The sequence below is a fragment of the Triturus cristatus genome, chromosome 9 (genome assembly GCF_964204655.1).
Source record: "Triturus cristatus chromosome 9, aTriCri1.1, whole genome shotgun sequence".
Lineage (NCBI taxonomy): Eukaryota > Metazoa > Chordata > Amphibia > Caudata > Salamandridae > Triturus > Triturus cristatus.
In genome coordinates this window covers 161,368,564-161,394,491 of record NC_140592.1, presented here as the reverse complement: position 1 = coordinate 161,394,491, position 25,928 = coordinate 161,368,564, and the positions used below count along the sequence as shown (strand labels likewise).

Genomic DNA, 25,928 nt, shown 5'->3' with positions numbered 1-25,928 from the left:
CACAGACTTCCCTGTTTTCCTAATTCAATAGTGGGTTTTTCTGCCTCCATAATCACCTTTCCTTGTGTAATTGGTCATTTGAGGTGTGAAATATACACATTAAGTATTCAAATGCATTTGGAATGAGGGCCCTGTTCTTATTTTATGACATCTGTGAGACAAATACTTTTCATTTTTTAATTCAGAATCAAAAAATGCATGCGTAATCAAACTGTGGTCACTGTTGTACACGAACATATCGCTGTGTATGATATAAAAGCCAAGTGTTTATCTAAAATTAATCCTTGTCAGTAAAGTTAAGGGTAGCATGATTGCACTGTTTTTCTTAAGCTCTTTTTGATATATTACCCTATAAATATTTGCACGCGGTTCTATATAATTTTTAAGACATAGTCAGCTATTCTGTCATCTTAATTGGTTTATGCGTGAGATAGGGTTAGATGTTTGCATAATGGAAAGGAGTATTTCTTTCCTGCATTTACACAGAATAAACATGTTTAACCATCAATTACATATATACTAAATGGTCTATTTTTGGCGCCAAAAAGTATAACAGGACAATAAAATTACAAGACAGTCACAACTTTATTGTCAATTTTTTTCTCCTAAAAATACCATTTAAAACATATGCCAAAAGTGTGTAACATTCTACTACACCATATCCTCTCAAAGCACTTGAGTATTTTGAAAATTGGGCGCAAAAAGTTATAGAAATCTGTTTGCTCTGTGTATGTGTGTTTTGACCCAAAACATATACTAGTGTATTTTTATTACACATTTATAAGGCTTTGTATGCTGCAAATTGTTATAATTTTCTATGTGTGTTACACCTGTGGGATGCTTTTTAATTAGACGGGGACATTTTGACACCCAGGAAAGAAATTGTAGATTAATAAATGCTGTTGACTTTTTTTGTTGATTCATCTATGTGACCATGTTATGGTCCTCAATTGGGCTTACTTTTATTTTCCTTAAGGAGGGATAGGCCATTCTAGCCACATTATCCTACATTGGAGATTTCCTCTATTTGAATTGTAGCTGAATACTCTGAAGTTTGTCTTTCATGATGAAAAGTTTTAGTAGGGTTTTACTTAATTTTGATGGATGCCATTGATGTGAGGTTTTGTTGATGATAGTCACTACATGCAACTTAAATATTGGGCATCTTTATACTGTTCAGATCCAAAATCTCTAAAGATTCTCCCACGGTTGTCTCCTTTATGTTGTTTGTAAGGAGGGCAAGGACCTTCAACAGTCATTCACATTGAAGATCTTCCGTATGTGAGAGCGCATTCCAGCTGGACATGGTACCAGACATTGACAAGGCCATCCAGGTCTGGGTAAAAGAGACCAGTGTTCTGTAACCCATGGTACATTCATCTTCTTTGTGAGATTTTCCACAGCAGCCCAAAAAACATAATTGACCAAAATCTTTAAAAAGGTGAGAGATCTGCACTTGCAGGCTTGAGGCCTCGCGTGGGTGCATATTTCCTACGGTTTGAAATTCACAAAACGTTTCCCGTTTATGCAGGAAAAACCTGCACTAATCACAGTGTCCCATGGGTAACTCGGTAAAACGTATGAATTCATTTTACACAGGTGAAAATGTATGCATGTATATTCTCACAGGTGAAACAGGGCAAGTGCAAAGGCATTTGCTAGCTGTTTTGTCCACACTGAATTATGTTCCCCTTTGGAGAACACCCTTCGCTTACACTCCCACTTATTTTGCCATGGCACCCTGAAAAGGGATTTGATTTCTTTTTTAAACATAGTTTTGGGAGTTTTACATCAGAAGTACAGCTTATGCATTCCCTCCATCCAACCCATCCACTTGTCCCCCAACAGCATGGGATAGCATATGTAGTGGTTAACAGTAAATGTTACTGAAATTTTAACAATTCAGTATTAATCGTAACGCCCAAGCAAGCAAAACAACCCTGCCCGAGTGAGGTAGTACAGCGCTAGTAGATTATTACTATAGTAGATCTGGTATTATAAGTGCTCGCTGTTGGTGTATCGGTGTTCTCCTCCTTGCTTGCAATGGTAGAGGAAGGGGTACATACCGGTCGTTACTAAGTGACACCATGCTTCGTTGGAACTCTGCACACCTGTCAACGTCACGGTACAATTCCTACCCTTTATCCCCTAGTCATGGTGTATCAGTGCTACTTTATTCCAGGGCTCTATCCAAATCCTGGGCCTCAGTCCACTATTAACCTCCCTCTTCAGCACTGCTCCCTCACAATTGGCACACTTGTTGAGTCCTGACAGCCAGCTTTTTACCCAAGGGCATTCATGGGTTCTTCAGTTCCGTTCCAGTTGAAGCCTAGCTAGTCCTAGTGCCAGGTCCCTGAACCTAGATGTGATGGCATTGGCTTTATGTCTAGTAAACCAGCCCAACAGGCAGATGTCTGGTGTTCTAGTCATTGATCTGCCAGTCTCCACTGTGAATATATCCATCACCCTGGTCCAGTATTCAGCTAGGGTTGGGCCCAACCAAACCATGTGGAAAAACTCAGTGTTATGTTCCCTGCACCTGGGGTAACACACCTGCGCATTTGGGAAGATCAAGCTCACGCATTTGTGCTTGATATATACCATAGGGTGAAAGCATAACAGTATACATTTGAATCTCACATTATGCAAAACTTGTGGATCGTGTGCCAGTATCTTATTCCAATCAGAGTCGCTGATGGGGCATCCCAAGTCTAGTGCTCAGGCCTCTCGGAGTAGCTCCAGGTACTTTCCGATTTGTCCTGGACTGCTCGTTAAAGCAACAAGGTTACGTGCCAGTGTCCACAGTTCTCACATATCCGTTGCAGACCCATGTGAATTGGGGGATTGGCCACCCCAGAGGAACGTCTGAACTAGTTATTTAAGCACAGAGCTAATAGGAACTTTTCCCCATTAAAAGAAAATTACAATTTATATATAATAAGATGAAAGAGTATGATGGAGTTTGGATTTCTACCAACGCATATTTTGTCTAAGAATGGTAAACGAATATGCTTTCCATTCTCAGGAGGTACCTGTTAGACCAATGGTGTTTTTTTCTGCACCCCCAAATTCATTTCCTTCATCCGTCATATTTTTTGGAATTCGTTTTTGTTGGCATTAGGACTCTTCACAACTGCTAACCAGTGCTAAAGTGCTTGTGCTCTCTCCGTAACACATGGTATATTGGCCTACACCTAATTAGCACATTTCATTTACTTGTAAGTCCATAGCATATAGTACTACATGTACCCAGGGCCTGTAAATTAAATGCTACTAGTAAGCCTGCAGCACTCCTTGTGCCTCCCACTAAAGTAGCATTTTAAAACTTGTCTCAGGTCTGCCACAGCAGTCTGTTGTGCAGTTTTTAAACTGCCATTTCGACCCAGCTTAATAAACCTTTTGGTAGACCTAAACCTTCCTTTTTAATACCCATAAGGCACACATAAGGTAGGCTCTAAAGGCCCATAGGTTAGGGTGCAGTGTATTTAAAAAAGTAGAGCGTGAGTAGTTAAGTTTTGCATGTCCTGGTAGCGAAAAACTCTTAAAGTTGTTTTTTCACAACTGCAAGGTCTATCTGTCCCATAGGATAACAATAGGAGTTGTCTTATTACATTTTGTAAGTGTATATATTTCCAAATGGGAAGAGATAACTGGCTAATTTTTGGTGCCTCTGGAATCAAATTTAAAATCCTAAGTTATGGTGATGTCGGATTTCAAGTTGCAATTCTGAAAATGCGACTTTTAGAAAATTGACATTTTCTTGCCTTAGCCATTCGGTGCATGCAGCATGTCTCTGGTTGCATGACTGGTTGTAGTTGGCTTTGTGTATTCCTCCTAGGCTTAGGTGTGACTGGATGGGCCATTAGTTTCTTTATTGTTTTTTTTCTCCAATATGATATATTACAAGGGAAAGAAACATCTCTCAATTTTAAAATGTAATAACATTGTGCAACATGTCAATAACAACATGGTAAGGGGATCATAAAAATTTAAAGCGTAAACCAGCATTTGAGCATGAGGATGGATAACTTACGGCACTAGGTAAGGCTGCGCTTGCCAGGCTTGCAACCAACATACTTCATTGCATGTCTGCAATGGGCATCCCCCAAAACAATATCAAAGTGTAGTATAGAGTATAACTAATTTATTGAACCACGTAGTGGCAATCACCAAGGATATTTATACTGAGATCGGATAAGGGGCTGTCTCAGCGGCAAAGTTGAGTGACTGTGTTGTCAGGTAAGCCTGTAGAGGGTCCCAGATACCTTGCCGCAAGCTAGGAGGTAGAAATCTGGTATGGATAGTCAGTAGATCTTTTCAGTAGATTAAGTCTTGCAGCCATTCCTTAAATGTTGGTGAATGGCCCACCCCCATTTGCATGCTACTCTATGCTTGGCCATAAGAAGACTGAGTGACAGTTTGACCAATCATGAGAGCAAGCACCTCAGAAACTTCTCCCCAATAAGCCTATATCTTTCCACATGTTCAAGCGAGATTGAGGAAGTCTGCCCCCACCGTGCCACATGAGCACATTGAACATCGGGGCAAAGGTGATAACAGTGCAGCCTGGCAGACATGTAGTACATCACATGTAGAAATTTAAAGTGGATAATACGAAGCCTACTACTCGAGGGCATACAACCTGTCTGCTGACAATAATGCAACCACTGTCAATCTGTAAGTGGCGCCCCCAGTTGAATGTCCCATCCAGAGTGAGCCCTTCCCACCAGTTCTGGCCCCTCAATCTGGGCAGAGTGGTATAGAATTGAAGCCAATTGCCACAGACCTGTGGAGTTAAGTAAAGTATGTAGGGTGTTGAATGTGGGCGCTTCCTCAGAAAAGTCAGGAGTATCTGCCTTCACGTTTTGCCAGAGCCTGATGAGGAGAAATATATATCTAATGGTGTCTGCACTTCCCTAATGAAAAATGTTTCTCAGGTGATGAATATGCCACCTGAATACAGATTCCCGCAAGTGGTGTGTCCAGCCTTGTGAATCATGGTCGGGCAGGCCGTTTCATGTGTGATCGGAAAGGAGAACTGACAAGGCAGTGTAAGAAGTGGAGAGTAGAGTGTTGACCTACAAAGTCGTTTAGCCATTCTGCCTCATGCCTCTGTGTACACGCAATAGTGGATTTCGCTGCCTTAGCAGAGTTTGCTTGCGTACCCTGGTAAGCATATGTTGGGATAGAGGTAATGTATTCTAATTCTATGACCAGATGCAGCATGAAAGGAGCAGGTCTGTGGGAGGACACCCTGGGACTCCGCAAGATCCCTATAGCTGCGAATTGGGATGCTCTATTACATAACTTCCAAACTGACCTACACATCAACCTAGGCCATCTACAAGAGGACAGCGCAACAGGAGGGATGGATACAACACCACCACACATCATGTTACAAGTAGCAGACGATATGGTGACACCGTTAGGTCTAGGACCTAAAGTGTTCATAGAGAAGAGGAATGTACGCTGAGGCCCATTTCTTTTTAACATTAAGGGAGGCTTGCTGGGCCATGACACCCAAGCAGGGCAGAGTTTCACTCCGGTTTCAATCCCCTCCATACACCCTCCTTTTTTATCTTTCCTGTTTACCTCATAATCTTAGGCCCCTACTGTTAACGGCGCCTTAGTACTAACTTTATGCAAACCAACTGCAACAGGCTTCTGTTTGAGTTCCAATGCACAATGTCCCCACCTTAAAATCTCTATACATACGGCACACATGTTTAATATGATCCTCGTCACTTCTGGATTTCTTGTCTGTTGTATCATGCTGACTAACTAGCATATATAGATTTAAGTGACTCCATCAGTCTTTAACTATCATTGGTTTCTCAGTACAATGGATTATGAATATTTCAACCTTCTACCATGTGTATGTTCTTGTTTTTTTCTCAAAAACCAATAAACAGATTCACACAAAAAATGAAAGGAGCAGGTCTGTACCAATATATGGCATAGTTTGTCTGGGAGCACACAAATTAGAGTTTCATGTCTGGTGCCTCAAAGCCTCATTAGAAAAAGGCTATGTGAGTACATTCCACTGTAGACGTGGTTGCTTACCTGCCCAGACTAAATGCATCAGCTATGTTTTCAGTTCTTTAAAAAAAAATCATCCTAGCAGGATCAGTAGCAAACAGTTTCCCGCAGTGTCTAGGTGTCTTATTTCATGAAGTGATGGCGTGATGTAGTAATTTGAGGCAAGATTATGCCGGATATACACCGGAGCCTCACATCAGTGCAGGCATCTTGCCCTCTGGCTCTCTAGCGCAGCCCCCCACCTTTTAAAAAGTTGGCATTATTTTGTCCTAACCATTTGTGCCTTCTACCAGTGTCCTAGGTTACATGACTGTGAATGGCTCTTCTGATGAGGCTTGTGTATTTCTCCCAGAAAGTGACACAAAGTGTACTAGGTGTGGAAAGAACTTTACAGAACCAAATGGGGGATGGGACACGGTAACCCCCACATACAAAGGCTGGCACCAGGTATAAATATTAGACCCTCAGACCATCTCTTCTGAACACTCATGGACCTGTGGAAGTTTCAAAAGAAGGACTGCCCTGCTGCAAGAGGACTGCCCTGCTTCTTGAGGACTGCCTTTCTGTTTTGAGAAGGAGACCTGGACCTGTTTACGGTCATTCCAGGCTAACCTGTTAGACTCCAATGGTTAGTTGTCTGACCTGTTTGTTCTAAAGAGACATAACACGCTCCAGAGGCCTTCCTGCAACTAGCCATCTGTCCTGCTGCTACTGGACCTGCCTGGATCTGCAACTGAACCTACCTTAGTGCTGCTGGTCTCTGCTGGAGTAGGCTTCTGATCCCCAGGAGGACCTCCCCTAAGTCCTGGACCCACGGCTAGTATCAGTATGAGCTCCTTCCAAGAAGCAAAGGTGAAATCCTGGATTCTGGTCATTTTGTGAACTAGTTCCTTCTTGCCAACACTCTACCACCCATGACGACCGGCAACACAAAATTCTGGTGAAGACCTGCTCTTTGCGTTATAGTGACTGCCAACGATGACCGACAACATGAGATCTTCAAATTGCACAACAGCAACTTCAGCCCATGTTTACTGCCAGCGTGAATCTCCAGCAACGACTGTACGTGACACCCAACCGACTCATAGCAATGACAGCCCGTACCACTCGGCCTGCTCTTCATGTTACAGTGATGATCATCTGCAGCACTGTCCCTGCTCCTTGTAGCTTCCTCCAACGCGAATGCAATTCTTTGCACCTGACTCAGAAGGTAAATTTCAGCGGGACTAGCCTGTTCCCTCTATCCGCCCTGCGCTCCTTCATGGTCGGCCTGAACTTGTGATTTTCTAATGATTTAGTGCGACCAGGTGACTGCGAGTGGTGCTTTGTGTTTTAGGCACTATTTTTACCTGAAACTTTGTAATTGCATCATTCCGGTTATAATGATTAGATTTCTTTCTTTTTGGCATTTAATAAAATGTACTCTATTTTCTTAATTAGTTTGGGATTTTCCTATGTTGCTTGTTTCACGTTATTACTGTTTGTGCACGGCATAAATACGTTACACTTTGCCTCAAAGCAAAGCCTGACTCCTTTTGCGCTAAGCTAGAGGGTTGAGCACACCCGGACAAGGCTGTGGTTATTGCCTGAGAGGAGCTTCATTTTTAATTTTCTACAATTATGTCAGATTTTTATAAAAGGCAATAGGATAAGGTTAATGTGCTCATTTTGCCCTGCCTCCTAACACAGGAATTCAGAGTGAAAACATATTATTCCAAAACATAAATATTTATTTAAATACAGAATGTATAGCTTGTATTACATTTTAATGAAATGTACAAAATACAAAAGGAATATGTTACTATTTATATTTTCAGTGTTGTGACTCCACAAGGGCAATGCAAAACACTCTTATTTCCTAGTTACACTTAATGTTCACAATGACACAAACTGTAAACTCAGGTTTGCAAAGCTATGATCCATTGAATAATCCCCAGAAGAGGTTTGATTCTGTGTGTGGCGCTGGAAAATGTGCTTTAAGGTGAGGGTTGTTCTTACATGGCGGCAGAAATCTAAAGAGAACCTTTTTCAATATCTTATCTCAAGAGTGCTGTCTACTCCACTGTAAGTGCCCTTGAAAAGTGGTCTGCCTGCCCACTCAGCATCCATGGAGTGACGGTAGAGTCACTTAAATGTCAAAATAATACTTTATTGTTTATAATTTTAATAAAGTATAATGCTGTTTTAGAAAGGTACAGTTTACAGCACGTACCTTGGTCATGGTATTAAAGTGTTTCCACCTAAAAGGCCTGTCCTATTGTGAAGTGGGTTTGGAAAGCATGTTTGGAAGGGCACTGAACGTTCATTTAATTGTTTCCTAAAATGTTTGGAAATTGATTGCATTTGCAGATGTTTCTATTACAACACAGTCATTCTATTGTTAAACTTTGGTTTTAATAAAACGTGTGTACCACTCGTTGTGTGACTCACTCTCTACCTCTCAGCAGATTTACTTTCTGCTGGGGTATTGGTGGCGCATTGTGAGGTTACAAACAATAAGATTTATAATTTATGGGCACGGGAGTAGCCATAAAATTTAAATATCCCCCAGTTGAAACATACCTCTACTCACAACGAGTACGAGGCAAGCAAAATCTTACCCTCCTTAGGAGAGTTACCTTCACCCTTTAATGAACCATCCATCCATATATACATCCATTCTTTTACACTTCCATCCATCAATATGTCCACATATCCACCAATTCATATTCCCACACATTAATCTTTTCACCTTTCCCCATCCTACCACTCATTTTCCCGATTACCTATTGATCCTTCTGCTCTTTCATCCATCTTTTCACGCTTTCACCTATCAATCTTTTTACCATTCTGTCCTATCATGAACCTTTCTCTGTTATTTCCTTTTTCTTTTACTTCTTGTCATCCTTCCTTTCTCCTCACATTCTTTCTTTCCTCCTATTCTCCACTTTTTCGTATTTCATTAATATTATTTCTTTCTTACTTTTCTCTCATGCTTACTTTTACTGTTTGTCCCTCTGTGTTTTCCCCTATTTTCACAATTTTGACCTTATTGTGTTTTGGTCAGTGCATGTCTGCCCTCTGGCAAGTATCACTTAACAGTATTATTTATGAGCACTTTGGTGCCAGATCTTCAGACCGAGAAGGCCCATAAAACATTGGATTAATGTCTGGTAGGACCCATTTCACCATCCTGTGGAACCCAGTAGAAGCCCTTGCTTTATTGGGGGCGGGGAGGTTTCCTATTGCCCCTCACTACAGGCTTTGCAACCACAAACAACACCACACTTAGGGGGATATTCACAAGGACTTATCTCTGATTTATCTCCACCATAACACATCAAAAGTGGAATTAGATTTAACACCCCATTCACAAGCTGGTGCAAACTGCAGACAATGCCAGTATTCCCGCGATAACTGCCCCAAAATTTATCTCCACGGTGGACACCACCAACTAACCCTAATGAGATGCAGAGTAGTCGTTCCCGTGCAAAAACACACGAAAAAACCACAACACCACTTTCACAACGAACTGCCAGATCTGCGAAGCGAACCAAAAACAGGCGATAAGCCGCGGTAGCACCAGGGATTTAACACCTGCCTTTTGCTGGTGGCAAGCAGGACGACTACCCACAGCATGAAAGGGAGCCCAGCCAAGAGCCACGCCTGGAGACCCACAAATGCCATGGAGACAATGATCATGCAGCTCCGATACCCATGAGGGCCACGACACCCACCACCACCACCCCCAGTCCCCCCCACTCCCCCCAGACATACACATACCGTGCACGACACAAGAGCCACAAAAAGCGCATGATGACGCGCATTGCCCAAAAAAACACACGTGTGGCCAGAAGAACGAGAAACAGTCACACAGCACTGAAGTAACAAACAAAAACGTTATTGAAATACAACACACAACACCAATACGGAAGACTCCTGTCAGGTCCGTCAGGGACAATTTCGACATCACAGCCTGGAAAATAAAGCACAAAATCATTTTTGGTGCCCAATGACCTGTTGGAGGTGACGAACAGTTGTTGATGGTGTTTCATCACCTCCGTGACTAGGATCCTGTTTTCCTGCGGACTGAACTTCGTCTTCCTCTTCTTCTTGTCCTTGCCCTTCCCTGTCCTCGAGGTCCCAGGCTGGTTGTCCGGGGTGCTTGTGGGGTTGCGCTCGGCCTCTGTGCCTGTTCAGGCTGCCTCCATGCTGCTTGCTTGTTGGTCAGTTTGTGTTTGAGTGTTTTTTCAGTTTTTTAACTGATTTTTCCCGCCTGCCATGTGTGTATTGCAGGTCTGGCGCTGCTTATCGCTGATTTCCTCATCGCGCTTTGGCCCACGTTGAGGTTTGTGTTTTTATCTCCGTCGAGGTGGTTGTATCGCGGACATTGGCCGTGGTTTCGGCAGACTATCGCATGGTACCGCCTTGTTGTGAATTCCACGTTGACACATGGTTATTTTCCCGCGATAGGGTGTGATGTGTAAAGTTGCGTTAGCATTTTTTGGTGATGTTTAGCACACGTTCTTGTGAATATCCCCCTTATTCTTATATACAAAAAACTTTTGTGAGTCGGAAAACCTTTTGCAATAGTAGTGGCACATGTTGGTTCTAGCATTTTGGAAAAGCCATGTCTTTATTTCTCATCTAAACTGTCAGTGACTATTCATGGTCTTTACCCTCTTTGAGATTGTATTCCAGAGCTTGCATGTCTGCACTGAAAAGGAGTTTCCACCTAGGCGAGTTATCTGGCATAGCACTGTGCATGATCTCTGCTTTCTCTCTGCCTATGTGTGTGTTTACTGAAAAAAACAAACGTAAAGTGATGTTATAGTTAACAATTGTAATACCTTACTTTACATTTAAAAAAAACTTGTGAAATTCGCTGAAAAATCAAAGGTTAATGGGACATTATAGTTAGGTGAAAATGTCAGTTAAATCATACCATCTTAAATTAACAAAACCACTGAAATTCACCAGTTAAAGCTTTCTCAAGTTACTATAACTCATGCCCTAAAGTAACTATACCTCACGCCTCGATATGCACAGTGTTGAAGGATGTCATTTCAGATGTTGCACTAACCTTATCAATGATGTCATAGAACCTGTTATGAGTGATATAATGTGTGAGATTATTAGCAGTGCATGTTGAGGGCGTGATTTATAGATACTATAGAGCATGAGTTATAGTTACTTGAGATAACTAAAACTGGTGAATTTTAGTGGTTTTTGTTTGGTTTAAATACGTTCAGTACTTTTTGAAAAGTTAAGGTGAAAACATTTATGTATATTTCGTAGATTTACACCAAATCACAAAAAGCACCCATTCTGGACCAAAATCTAGCTTTCTGCCAAATTTGGTGTGATGCCATTTTGAAACGTTTCATGAAGATTTGTTGAACAGCGCAAACCAAAAATATACATGTATATATGATGACATCATGTCTTATTAAATATTTTCTGTAAGGTGCATGGAGTATACACTAAAATCAGGTTTGTAATTCTCTATTTATGTAACATAATATAGTGCAGACAAAAAGAACATTGATTTAATGCTTTCTGCACTTCACAACGTGGATTCATCATTTTGCAGAGAATTAAACATAAGATTACAGCAAGAGGCAATTGGATAGCACGTTTTGTCATTGGAGTCTTTCTTTATGTTATGGAACAATTTGTTTATCAAATAAAACACAAAGCATACTTTAGGCACATGTGATAGTTTAAAACTGTGCTTTGGTTACTGGGGAACAGAATCAATGGGCACACTACAAACCCTCCAAACGCAATCACTCCATTAATGGTCCCAAGACATGCAATATGCAAAGAAAAGAAACATCCTTGCTTCTCATGTGAACAATTTAAATAAATGAAAACACTTGATTAGTCTACCAAGGTCTTGGTCAATAAATCTCCAACTCAATGTCATGTTCACATTATTTTAAACTGCAATGCGAATGATCCTAGTCAATTATTCAAATGTCAGTGAGTATAAGCTTTATTTTGACAACTCGTGTCATGCAAGCTGAAAAGAACGCAGAGGTTAAAATACAATTAAGAACATAAGAATAACTGGTTCAATCAACACGTGTCACAATAAGCGTGCTGATTCTTCCTTTCACAAAAGTATGGTTTCTGCAGCATACTGCCTATAAGATTATATCATTTTGGACCTGGGTATGATAATTGCTTAAGACATGGGTACTGCTACCCATGTCAACTAGGATGGAAGACGATCCAGTTTGTGAACCAATTAAAAAATACCATGCCCAATCAACATGAACCAGATAGAAATAATTTTTGGTAGAAACTCGTCCTTATAATAGAAATTAGATTTCATTTGATTTAAATTAATGAGAATGAAATTGTCTAGAAAGGAGTCATAAAAACAACTATCAAAATATTTGGAAAGTTAAAATATACTTAAAACAGTCTCAATAGAAAATAGGAACTATCATGAAATTACAACAATTAAAATGTACTAAATTAATCTTCGTACCCAACGGTCATATTATTTGCCTTTTGAACCCTCTCATAACAAAGCTGGCGGGATAGTTATCTCACAGTAAAGTGCTTGTGCAATACGTCTGGGGGAATCAGTATTTTCATGGGTAGAAATACTAAAAACCCTTGGTCAACTAGTTCTAAAGGCCGGCCCACTGCTTACTGTAGTTCTCTCATTCGGGCCTTCCTCCTGATACCCACATGCGGCTTAGAAACTTGCCACTGCACAGACAAAGAGGGGTCTGGGATCCGATTTTAAGATACGCAGGGCTTTCTGATGGTTCTGTGTGACCAATTGCTGGCAAATTGGTTTTACCATTTAGACCTAGGCTGCACATAAGCAGGACATACAAACAGCGCATGGGCAACGGATTCCACTATTGCCTTGCATCCTGGGCAATTGCTCGGGCTTGAGTCGTTTGAGTACCACTTAGCTGTTACCTCGCCAACAGGAAGGCTGCCAAATCTGAAATGGATATATAGCATCCTATCCTGGGGAGCCTGAATAAGGTCTAAGTAGGTTTCCAATAATCTGACCTGTTTATGGAGATGAAATTCTATGGTACGTTTCTCTTGATTGGGCTTGGTAGACTCTTGTTGCTCAACCAATTCCAAATAATGTTGCTTTAGTACCTCTCTTCGGAGCAAGGGTGGGTCTGTTTTTTCGCCTAAAGGCCTGAAGCCCTACATCGGACACCAGTTTTCTAACATTTCTAATCCACCCTACCTTGTTGCATGTATCTAAACGGATGAACTCTGATAGGACTTACACGTAGGACAGTAGCTCCAGGGTCCTCCTAATGCGAGCCCAGTAAAGCAACGGATGGAGCTTCACTATATTGCTGATAGAGCATCTGCCCATATCAAGCATTACAGGAGTCAGTGGGGTGCTTTGGGGCAACATCACAAGGTTCCTGAGGAATTTGTGCTCTGATCTGCTGAGCTTGGGTGTCTTGTCAAATCCCCACAGCTCTGCACTGTACAGGGCTGTGCTGACTGCTTTCAAATCGTAGACCTGCAGGGTGGCAGCTACAGGTCTACTGTCTGAAGAGCGATGTTCATTCCCTAGGGCCCTCGTGACACACTTGTGGCCCAGTAGCATCTTGGTTAGGTGGGGCTTCCATGCCATTTTATCTGAGAGACGAAAACATGGATAGTCAAAAGTGCTGACTCTTCCCAAGGGGATCCCTCCTAGCATTGGATTACCTTTGTAAGACTTGTGGGAGTTAAAGGCAATTTGGTTTTTGTGGTGTTAATAACCAAACCCCTAGAGTCACAGAAGAGATGGAATGTATTGAGTAGAAGATGTAGCCCTGCCGGGTCTTCAACACCAGCAGGGTGGTGTCTGCAAACAAAGGAGTTGCAACCCTATCCCCCCCCCCCCGTTGGTGCATCGGCAGGTTCTTGTTGCAAAAAACTAACCACTCCATTCATATACAGAGAGAATAGGGTGGTGCCAAAACGCAACCTTGGCGGACTGTCCCCCCTACTGACTGGAATGCGCTCTGTAAGTTGCCCCTGCGACCCCATCTGATCTGTGCATAATTGCCTTCATGAAATTGAACTACCAAGCTTAGGATAGGTAACTGGATGCCCCTAACTTTGAGTATGTACCAAAGTTTGTGCCTGGGGACTAAATCGAAGGCAGTCTTTAAATCAATAAAAGCTAATTAAAGTCTGCCCTGGCCAATCACTACGACTTTCCAATAAAGAAGCAGGAGGAAAAATATCTGATTGATTCTCCCCATCTTTTCCCTGAAACCAGCTTTATATTGGGAAAAAATTGCGCTATCTTCCGCTCATGACTGGATCTTCTGCAAGCGGGATCTACAGAAATCCTTTTAAAGTTGTTTACTTCAGGACCACGTACGAAGAGACTGCCTACTTTTTCAGGTTTATCAAGACCTCCAACCGATTACAGAACGGGTAGTGAGAGAGGATTCCTTTGACTCTAGAATACAGGTGGTACACGTCCTACATGGACGTAGGATTCTAAAATATTCAATGGCTCTCTTTCGTTTTTAGCCTTGAGAATGTCCTTTCGGACGAAACACATGTCGGCTGTCTGTTTCGGATTATATGAAAATCGTACTTGGTTTGGAATAAAGGATACATAAGAAAAATCAAGACTGTTTTATGGACTTCTTATTTACTTGAGTGGCTAATAGCCAGCTGCACAGTATTGGACTTCTTTTTGTGCCTCGGCATTTGTGCAACTCATTGTTATACCTCAAGGGGGATTTTCCATCTTGGGTGTTGAGTCAGCCTCCTATGAGCAGAGGGAGGCTTTTTGCTTGGAGAGCACTACAGTTTACTCACATTTAGAGGAATTACTTCCCAACGGACGAAAGGGGTGGATGTGCATGTGTTAAATGTCATTTCTGCTTTGTTGCTCCTTTGTGTATTGATCCTTTTAAATGGCGTCGATCAGGCTAATTGGCCTATATTTGAAGGCTCTTCTCTGTGTCCTCTGCTCCCTTTCATGACCCTGGGAGTTGGGCACTGCATGGTGTGGCCTTTGACAAAAGTAAAATGTAGCAAGCCCAGCTTGTGATATCCAATAAGAATAAATCCCTTGGGATCCCATCAGGCCCTGCAGCTTTGGACTCTACTATTTGGCCTAGGGAGGCCTCGATCTCACCCAAAGTAAAGAATTCGTAATTCGAGGGCTGGCTGGGGAAAACAACATCCTCCATTAAAAACATGTCCCTAGTATCTGAATAAAGCTTCCAAAAGTGGTCATACCACTCCTTACCTGTAATGTGGTTGAGGGGTGATTGGGCCCCTGATTTGTTGCCCCAAGTGACTAAAGACCAAAAGGATTTAGAATCTTTCTGAGCACATACTTCCTTTAATTGCTACCATCGGGATTCATCCCATGCCCTTCTCACGTGATGCAAAGTTTCTTTATAGCAATTCCTAGAAGCTTTGATTAGTATGCTATCTTTGGCTTTGATGGCTGAGCCTAGAATTACATGCTCATGTCTACAATCCCTTGTGTACCATGAGGATGTTCCCCCTTTTGAAATGCTGGGCCTTCGGTCTGTCCTCAAGACTATGAAATAAGATCTGAGTCGGGTTGAAGATACGAGAATGGGAAGTTACTACTTCGACCGCTCCACCAGTACTTGCAGCCAATGACTGGAGCTCGGGAGTGCCCACTACCAAATTGTCTTTGTGCAGAGATATCTTTCGCCATTTTAGTGTTTGCCTATCATTAGATGGGTAGACCTCCTTAGTATTGCTCAGGGGTAGGCTTCTCATGGGATTAGAAGAAACATCCCACAGGGGCTTCATGCTAAGAAAGAGAGGATTATAGTCACTGTCGGTGGATACACTCACATTCATGTCGACCACGCCTCTCCAGAGCTGTCAAGAAGGATGTAGTCAATGCGGGCTGGGCCGCTATTCCTATTGAACGTGTTTGCTCCCAGTCTGTCAGAAGGAGTTCTTTCATTCATAGCCCTTAGCCCGAATACTACATTTAGGGCTTTCACTTGGAGCGCCAACTGCGTCCATGTTTTGACTGGAGGGAGATTTAAGGAGGGAACAACCCATTTAATGTCACCTTCGTATGTGCCCGTTATATCCTCTTTGTCAAGGGGCTCAAAAGTGGTGTTAAGGTCTCCTGCTACTATTGGTCTCGAATAAGTTGGGCACCTGGCTTGGCTCTCTTCCAAATGCATGAGTGTTAGCGAAGGTCTCTCCCCTTTGGTCACCCTCATGGAGATATTAAATAGATCAATAGAATTTCCCCCCAGGGGGCCCTTAATACGAATCCCCAAAATGTCTGGGCTAGCACATGGAAGAAGGGTGATCTGACATCCCAATGCGATCCCCACCCAAATTAGTCCCCCCTGCCGGGCGCTCTCTCCCTCTAGTGGTTGCTGGTGAACAATACCATGCATAACCAGATTTAAATAAGGGGACCAAGCTCCCGGTCTCCTGGGATGTTGTATCCTTCAATTAAGTTATTTCAGTGAGAGAGTGTCATTTTACTACTTAGCCCTGCACATTCCAAGAAACTATTCTAAGATGTCGGTGGGATTCTGGGCTGGAGAGCAATGCAGGGCTTGAGCTGGCAAGGTTATCGCTAATGGGAAACTGGGTCAATGCTTGAGGGTTGGTTTTCTTGCTGAAGTTCGACCCTCTGAAGTTAGTCGATGGACTGGCCTTTTCTGCTACTTGCGGTATTCCGGTCTCCCACATATGAGCCAACCTTTGTAAGTCCAGTGAACTAGCCCTGGTGGTTGTGTTAATGGGATACGTAGGAAGAGGCATGGCATGCTGGTAATTCACCCCCAAAAGTCAATCGTTGGCCTCTAGTTTGGAACCTCTTGTTGTCCCACCGGGGGGGGGGGGGTGATAAATTAGGGTTTCTCTGCACTTGGGGGATATAACATTTAAATTGAATTAAAGAGGTATCAGGGTAGCAGGTTCGGTATTCCAGGGCAAGGACCACCAAACAGAAGTCCCTTCAATAGTCACAGGATGAAAAGTCCAGAAATAGACCTCTCCCGATAAACCGGTAGGAGAGCTTGAGAGGGCAATTATGGACAGCTGAATTGGCTGAGGGAGGATCGAAAGTCTCACACAGTGTCAAATAGTCAATGCCCGTTGGCAGGTTGGAAGATGACCACAGAAATGGTTGGGCTAGAGGAGATACAAACCCAGCGCCTGTGCTGGCAGACAAACAAACAGGAGAGTTACAATACCTCCTGGAGTGGCTGTGGATCCTCAAAAACCATCAGGAAGCCAAAGACAATGGGGGTGGCCCTGCCCTGCCTCTTCCTGGCAATGATGGGTAAGGATAGACCTGCCCTTGGCCCGGGCTTCGCCCAGGCCCAGCATGTGCACGTCCCACGCAGCCGGGCCCTGTGACTTCTTTTATGCACCTCCTGGCGCTGACACTGACATAATGAGTAGGTGAGAGGGGCAGACTGCGGGTTGTGGTTTTGTGCCCAGACCGGCCTCCTTGAAAATCAGGTCCCACGCAGCAGGCCCTGTGACATTATTTTATGCACCTCCTGGCTCTGGTGCTGATGGGATGAGCAGGTGAGCGGGGCAATCTAGGGCCTGTGGTTTCTTGCACAGCCCTGCCTCCTTGAAAATTGGGTCCCGCGCAGCAGGCCCTGTGACATTTTGTATGCACCTCTTGGCGCTAGCACTAATGCAATGAGCAGGTGAGCGGGGCAGTCTGGGGGCTGTGGTTCAGTGCCCAGCCTGGATTCCATGAAAATCGTGTTTGTTGTTTCCCCATATTAATTATATTTTTATTTATAGCAAATCTTTTACAATTTATTCAAAAGTGAATACAGGTAATGCAGACAGATATTATTATTCTATGTAAAAACATTATTTAAAACCTGGTAGCACTTTATAATAGAAGATAGGAAGAAAAGTCAATTTTCATATTTCTCAAATATCTCTACCCAGTTACTTAACAGATAATGATTTTTATTTTTCAGTAGGCACAAACAGAGTGAACCACCCTAACATCTAGTAAACCTTTGCAATATGGTTTTACAATCTGATCTGCACAGCCTAGCTAAACAGTCAAGCTAAAGTCTTTTTTCATTTATCCTATAGTACTCCTGATCAGAATTTGTTGTAATCAAAATTGTGGATATTTATGTCTAACTCTGTAAGAAAAAGTGTGCAGTATGTTCCTGAGTCACAAACATTTTGCGGTGACATACTCTTGTATTACTCTGGACTTACTTTTATCTTCTGAACTTCAGGAGTAAGCTAACAGTAAGCCAGGGGCATTTGCTTACTCCAGACACTCAGGATTAAACACGAAGCACTACCACAGTAGGTCACCCCCTACTCATAGCAAAATGTATGTAAATAGTTCCAAAGGTATTTTTGTGGGGATACATTCACATGAATGTCAATGAACAAAGGGTGATCATATTTTAACTGCTCTATTGCTTAATGGTCTTTATCCATCTTTTCCTTATTTAACATACCTTTAATTTGGAATACATCAAAGCTCAGTTTTAGAGTAGGCTTTATCAATCTCTTTCTTAAAATTGATTGACTTACTAAGGCTAAGTAGTGAGAATGTAATCACTTACCAATTTCTTCCACAGAAGACTCCCTGTGCACAGAAAATATGAAATAGTTATTTGCCCCACCAGAATGCCCATTGCAACTATTCCTAGCTCGTGACTCGATGAGTGTATTGTGAGTTATTGAAATACCCCATCTAAATAATTTGCATAAGAAAGTGCAGTCAATGAAGCCCTAACAGACAAGTTTCCTATTTGAACTTATTATACAACTGAGAGGCAAACGTTCAGTTTTACTAGTGAAGGCAGCAAATTAAAGTTGTGACTGTCATCCCACTATATTGACTATTAAATCATTCACACCTCAACAGGCCTGGATGGCTTCCGTTTACGCTACTCTTACATATGTGCACAAATGCAATGTAAACATAAAGACTAACAGGAACAATTCAACTTTTACATTTTCTTGGCATTGATAACTAATATTTACAACTAGGTCTAGGTGAAATTGAAATTACGCCAGCATAATTCGCATAATTTTAGAAATGTTGTGTTACATTTGTTATGAGCACTTCCCAAATGATGCCATTATGCCACTTTATGTAATGATGCGCCATTGTGAAAGCACAGTTACAATAGAACGGAACAGCTGTTACTGGTGGTGTTTTCATTTCATTTGCACTTTTTTAGTATGAACTGTCTCCTCTCATCGTTGTATTGTGAGCTAAAATATAGCGTAAAATGACAGAGTTATATTGCAAGTAATTACACGAAAGCAAATTATGCAAATTGCACACTCCTCTATCTGCAACTACTTCCCAGAAAACATTAGTTTGGCTAGGTACACATTCTAATACAATACATAATCTGCCCCTTTTCTAAGAGTATCATTAAGAGCTGATGGAGGGCTCTTGTGTAGCAGCAGATAACATTTATCCATAAATATGGATTATAAGGTCAAACTAATTAGAGTATAACAGACCACATTGTTCAATACTCCTGGCATATCAGCTATGTTCATATTACACAAAATTGGTGCATATTCACTTCCCGTTTTCAGGCCTTTACCTGTCAAGTACTTTTTGTTTATAATATTATTGATAAAGTTTAAATGAACTAATGTGCAAGAATGCTTCATTTGCATCAAGTCAATGGAAAAGGGATCAATGCCCAAGCAACTGACATTTTGCCAAATTCAATTGTGGTTAACACCATCTAAGGCTTTCTAATTAGTGATGAACATACAGTACAATGCTTGTGCCCCAAATGTAATCAACCATTAAGCCATTTGAATACTGTTTGCTCACAAGTTAGAATGTTATGCTTATTAGGCCAGTCCTCAAGATATCTCAATAGATATATTGCAATTAGTTTGCCCCTGCATTCTACTAGGGAAATGCATCAAGCATTCCAGCAATTCTGTTCTCTTGCTTTCAAGTGTCTTGGTTTCAGTACACAACACTTTCAAGAGCATGGAGTATTTTGCTACAGTGTCAATTGATCTAAAGTGGGCTATTGAACTTGTTCCCAAAATTTTTATTTATATTAAATATTGCTAACTGGATATCATTTGAACATGGTAGTGTTAAACTTTTAAATCCATCCATCAACATCAAAATCTTGTTTTCAGGGATAAAATTTGGGAACCTCTTTCAGCTTCTCGGGTACAATTCAAATTACTCCTATCTAGGCCATAAAGTTCAACTGATGTTGCCACTGAGTTTGAATCATTTGCAAATCCATGTTTGTTTACTTTAAAGCATCCTTTGGACACTAGTGCCCAAAATGCTGTCCGATCCTTGATTTTAATTGTATGTAACACAAGTAGCCTCTGGGTCATAAGATACATTTCCTAGCTCCCACAACTTACTTTGCACCATATTCCTTAAATGCATCTCTAAATGTTGAGACTCAAATATAGCATTGTTAATTTTAAGCTTCATACATCTTCCTCATTTTGAGTACTACAGATCATCAATGTGCCTATGATGGAAGGCACATACATCTGTTCTATCCTGTCCTTAGTCCAAACCATGCTTGATTCAGTGTGTCTTCCTGTACAGAACAGGAGGATAATAAACAAGCTTCCATTCTCAACTGAAGCAGTTGAGAATCACAAAACTTCTCTACCTCAATGCAAGTGACCGATAAACTGGTAGGAGTTTTATTAATGTGTTATTCTATCTTTTATCGTATTTTGCATCAGTCTTTTTAGATCTATAGGCAAATCAGATTTTGGCAGTATTATCAACTTCTATAATATTCCAAAACTGATAACCTGACCCTTCCATGCTACAACCCAAGTGGGAAATTATTTTGTGACCTGCTGCTGTAATCAAATCTATATCATTTAAAAAGTTGTCACCCTCACCATAAAAAATGAATTCTTACCCTAAGTAGAGGGAGAAACACATGCATTTTGGCAATAATATTCGAATGTGTGTCTAATTTAGTGAAAGTCAGTTATTTTGTGTGTCATTCTTCAGTTTTGTAGGAGGACTCACGTAAATAATCTGAACTTCATATTTAAATAAAACATCTTTGCCAGAATAGCACACAATCCAATAATTATTAAACCGAAAAACTATAAAAAGTTCAGCCTTACTTTTATAATTCTACCAAAATCTGTCTTAATGCTTTTTATCCTTCATCAGTAAGCCCAACCATTAAATGCAAACGTGAGGATCTTCTGCATACTTTGCCCTGTTGCAGACCCCTGTGCTAGTGAGACACATTTTGCCTAGTGACCCCTCCATTGGATGCATTTGATAACAAAAAGATCTTTGCTTTTTGAGTTTAAACCACAATAAGGAATGTGTGGCTTAACAAGATTAGGATCTTATTTGCACTGATACACAGCGATTTGGGTGAAATTAAATGGATAACTATTCTGAGAACAGGGCAAAGATAATCTTCATTCCCTTCTTGGTTGCAATTGTTTGCTTTATGTATCACAATTGGACTTAATACCTTCCCATACTGTTAAGAATGAATTTCACCAGGGCTAACATCAAGGACATTTGTATTTTCGAAAACTGAGCTACTAACAGACTCTTCTGTAACCCCCTACTCCCCTTTCTTTCATGTGGCTTGGCTCACTGTTATGTTCATCTAGTACACAACTTCCTGTTTTGTAAAATAAATTATCCTTTTCCCTCAAGTTGTTCACTCTAATGATCCTGGGTTTCTTAATGTACCATGACTATTTGCCAACCTGACCACCAATTCTGGGCTTTTCATCTGGATGGCTTCAATGTTTGAAAGCATTGAAGATGGCATAGTTATGTTTATTGAGCATGTCCATAATTGTCTTTTCAGAACAGGCCAGTATTTTCTAGTCCCAGCAATAGTCAGCATTTCTAAAAGAAAGGGTATCAATAAATATGACTAAAGGCAGTTTGGTGAAAAAAAACATATTCAGATTCTGATCACTACCTTTTTGACCAACCAATGTCCAAATGGTACTTATATTCATCATTTATTGAGCAAAACTGTAAGAAATTGTGTGCTTGCTTTACCTCCACCACTATCTTGACTTTGAAGTAGGATTATTATTAAAATGAGACGTACTAGTGTTTTAAAGATTTTCCTCTACTAAGAAAACTATAAATGTTTTTGAGGATATAACTTTTGAGAACTGAATTTAGGGGATGTGCCATTTGACAAATGATACTACATTGTGATGTTGTCAACTGCGTATTAGTTATCACAAGAAGAAGCTTGTGACTTAACTCTTTATTTATTTTTTCAGACAAGAAGCATTACTTGCTGATATCAGCCAAAAAGATGCAAAGATTGCCTTGCTTGAACTATCTTCCTCAAAGAAGAAAAAGACGCAAGATGAAGTAATGACCTTAAAACGAGATAGAGATCGATTGGTCTACAAATTAAAGCAGCAGGTTGGGAAATTGCATTTAATGTATTCATGTATAATCAGTATGTAAAATGTTTTTGGGGACACTTACTATGACAGAAATCTACATAGGCTTCGAAATGCAAAATCTTGATTAAATGTTTTGTTTTACATCTCTTTCAAGTCTTTGCAAGAATAGATGTTTCAACTGCAGATGTTTTGTTATTTTATTGCTGATGCAATTAGATCTCCTTTTTACAAAAGCATGGCAGTATGCCAGGGTATTTTTTGCATTGTAGCAACAGTTTAACTGTGTGAACAAAGGTTCTAAAAGACTGTATCCAGCCAGCCATCTACAAAGTAGTACTTTGACCTGTATCCATCTCAGTGGAATATATAAGCAAGCATTGGCAAAGCCAACAGGTTTTTTCCTTGTCACAATTTGAGTTTTTCAATTATTTTGTAAGTGCTGTAAAGCGTAGGGGCACAGTGCAGCATTGTACAAAACAGAATATAACATAAAAAAGTGTGATAGCTGTCACGTCATTCCACTGACACAACAAATGCATGCTTCAGAATGGATGTGTGCACCAGCCAAATGATGCAGGCGCCATTTGCTTTAATTTATTAAAATTACCAATACAAGATGGCAGATGCAGAAGGAAATAACACCAAAGAAGCGAGGGAGAGCAACCTGGAGAATGGGGTGGGTGAGAGAAGTACGCAAATGAGGAATGCGAAAAACACAAGCAGTAATGAAAAAAATCATTGTTTCCTAAAAGTGATCAGTGGAAGGACACAAGTAAAGAGGCCACAATTCAGGGGAGGGACAGACACAAGATGAACAAGGCGGCCCACAAAATAAGAAGCAAGCAAATGAGAGTGCAGTAAGGTCAAGTAATGGTAAGCAATGGGTAGGCTTTAAGCCCACTGTAGTCCTTGGTGCAATGACAATATGTCTTTTGCAACCAGACAGCTTGCACTGACTGATAGGCTTGACCTAAAAATGTATGCAAGAGATAGAAGTCTTGTTACCAGTGAAAAAGTCACAACCATTAGCACCTTTTATTTTACTGGTTTATTCAGTTCATTCTTCCTCCAGACTCTTAAGTGAAGAATTCTGAAAGGAGAAAGGCATCCAGTTCAGTTATCTATTTTATTTAAAATGTTTTCCACAAACACTGCAGAACAATGGGCATCTGACCTGGGGTAGCATCATAGAGCCATGATAGCAAAGCACATGAGGTGCAGCCCATATGCTGCTCTATAGATTATGGCTAATGGGTGGTAATGTTTAACGTACATTTTTGCTGCTTTGGACCTGGGATAATAATTATGGCTACATTTGAGACAAGCAATCACAGTGCTTTATGTGGGCTTGGCTGACAGGGCGGAATACAGGCAAAGCAAAAACACAGAAAATGAAACGCGAACCTGCATGCAGGACACTGTATTTCTGTCCTTTGCTAACTGAAGAAAACAATAAAATCAGTACATGTGAGTCCGCCACACTCCAGAACTGAAATAGAATGTTATAAGATATCTCCTTTGTAACTAAGGGGTTCTGTTTAAGATGGGGCAAAGGGAGCCAGACGTGCATCATCAGTATGGCAAATCACTGTGGCTACCTATGATAAATAATTTCTGTGCTCCATACGTCTGTCCATTTGTGGAACAATCCAATTTCTAATCGCATTCTGCCATCGCTCGCTATGCATGTCAATTGTCTGACATGGCCCAATTCAATGTGGGCTGATATTTACAGGCTCCATTTTTAAGCTGTTTGTGACCTTTACTTTTTTATTACCTGAGGCTGGGGACCAACATTTTAGATGGCCAGTCCCCACAAAATTTGGACAGCTGTGCTGTTTGTACAGCACAATAGGGGATAAGGGTGCATAGACTTTGATTGGTGAGCACAGACAGGCTGCTAACTTAATCAGAGTGTTCATAAGGATAGGAATTCTACATGTATATCCTAATCGAAGTATTTGAAAATGCAATTGATGCTTTTAGAAACTTGCTCACTAGGGTAGTAACAATTGTAGTTAACAAAAACTCTGTTAGAAGACCAACTGGCACTCACACTGTCCACTTAAATCTTGTTAACTTGGAAATCAAAGAGATTCTTGAGAAAAATGACAGATGGACTTCAATAACATTCTTATTCGTATATGGCATAATATCAAGAGGAAAGATATTGTTCTACAAAAATATTTTGGCCTAAATATTTACTTGAAAAATATTGTGAAGGTAAGTATATATAGATAAGTCCTGCATGCCACAATCCAAGCTGGGAGCACTGCCCATTTTTTACTCAAAAAGAGTGTCATTATAGTACGCTCAACCCAATATGTGATGACATGAGCAGAAACCTCAACTACCTTTGAAGAGCTTCCATAATATATTGTCTACTGATGTACATTCATGCCACAACAGCTGTCAATGTAGGTGATGAATGAAGAAGACATGAAACTTTTAAAGATGCAACGTTCTCCTATAACCCCTGTTCCTAGGGGGTGAGGGTCAATTCAGAGCAGAGGTGCATGCTGCATGTTCCCAAAGGCAGATGATCAAGCACTCTGTTACAAGGAAGAAATGTACGTAGGCCAATTAATGTAAAGCAGGATAGTAGATTTATTCATCAGGTTACTTCCTTGTTGGTTGGTTACAGGAAACAAGTAAGACAGATATTAGGGCCCCAACAGGAGCAGCCTCCTTGCTGCTCAGCCCTTCTACACCAACTGATTCTCCCTTCCAAAACAAACACACTAAACATTCTATATGACCTCATCATAGGCTGAACAGCAAGGCAGAGAACCGATGTAGGGCGAGTGCATTGAGTAATTAGTACATTACAACACACTCCTAGACAGTCCATAACTAAAATCATAATTAGACTTGCAAAACGCACAAGAGAGTGAACCACCAAATTATTGCCATGCTACGCCTTGCCAGAACAATGCTAAGTATGCTCACCTCTGTCACCCTTTTATCCTTAACTCTCCAGAAATGTCGAAACCTTTATTTTCCATCTCACGGGGTCTAGCAGTGTCTTAAATCCATCCTTAACCTTCCTCCTATACAGAGTAGGGGATAACATTTCAAGACAATGAATACAGGAACTAAAGGGCACACAATGTTGTGACATATCCAGCTTCCATTGTAATAGTATGAACATAAGCATGTTTTCTGTGTTATCTGAAACATGCCAATAGTATACTTACAACCTTACTTATAACCTATGAAGTAGAAACTATTTTTGAGCCTCTTTTACAATAGGCCATGTGAGTTCTTTGAATAAGGAAGACAAAGGAAAGGGCTCAATGGATTTGATTCTGTACTTTTGAACTGTTAAAATAGAGTGTTCCTAGCCTTTAAATGAATGATATTGCTTGATGGGTGGAGCATCTATCCGGAGACCAGTGGGTAAAAAAATCGATACTGGCAGGTTTGATTCTGCTCTTTTGTTCTTTTTATATAAGATGAGTTTACTGAATAAATATTGAAGTCCTGTAAGCCACTACAGTATGCTCTGT

The 25,928-nt window shown here is 41.0% G+C and overlaps 1 protein-coding gene across 4 annotated transcripts in view; it reads left to right on the top strand.

Annotated features, from left to right (window-relative positions):
* Positions 1-25,928, top strand: part of ERC2 (ELKS/RAB6-interacting/CAST family member 2) — a 2,271,945-nt gene that overhangs the window by 1,712,022 nt on the left and 533,995 nt on the right. For all 4 annotated transcript variants that reach the window (XM_085624647.1, XM_085624646.1, XM_085624648.1 and 1 more), the window contains one exon: positions 22,288-22,435. In XM_085624647.1, coding sequence (XP_085480773.1) covers positions 22,288-22,435 — 148 coding nt within the window. The remainder of the gene's footprint in view (positions 1-22,287; positions 22,436-25,928) is intronic.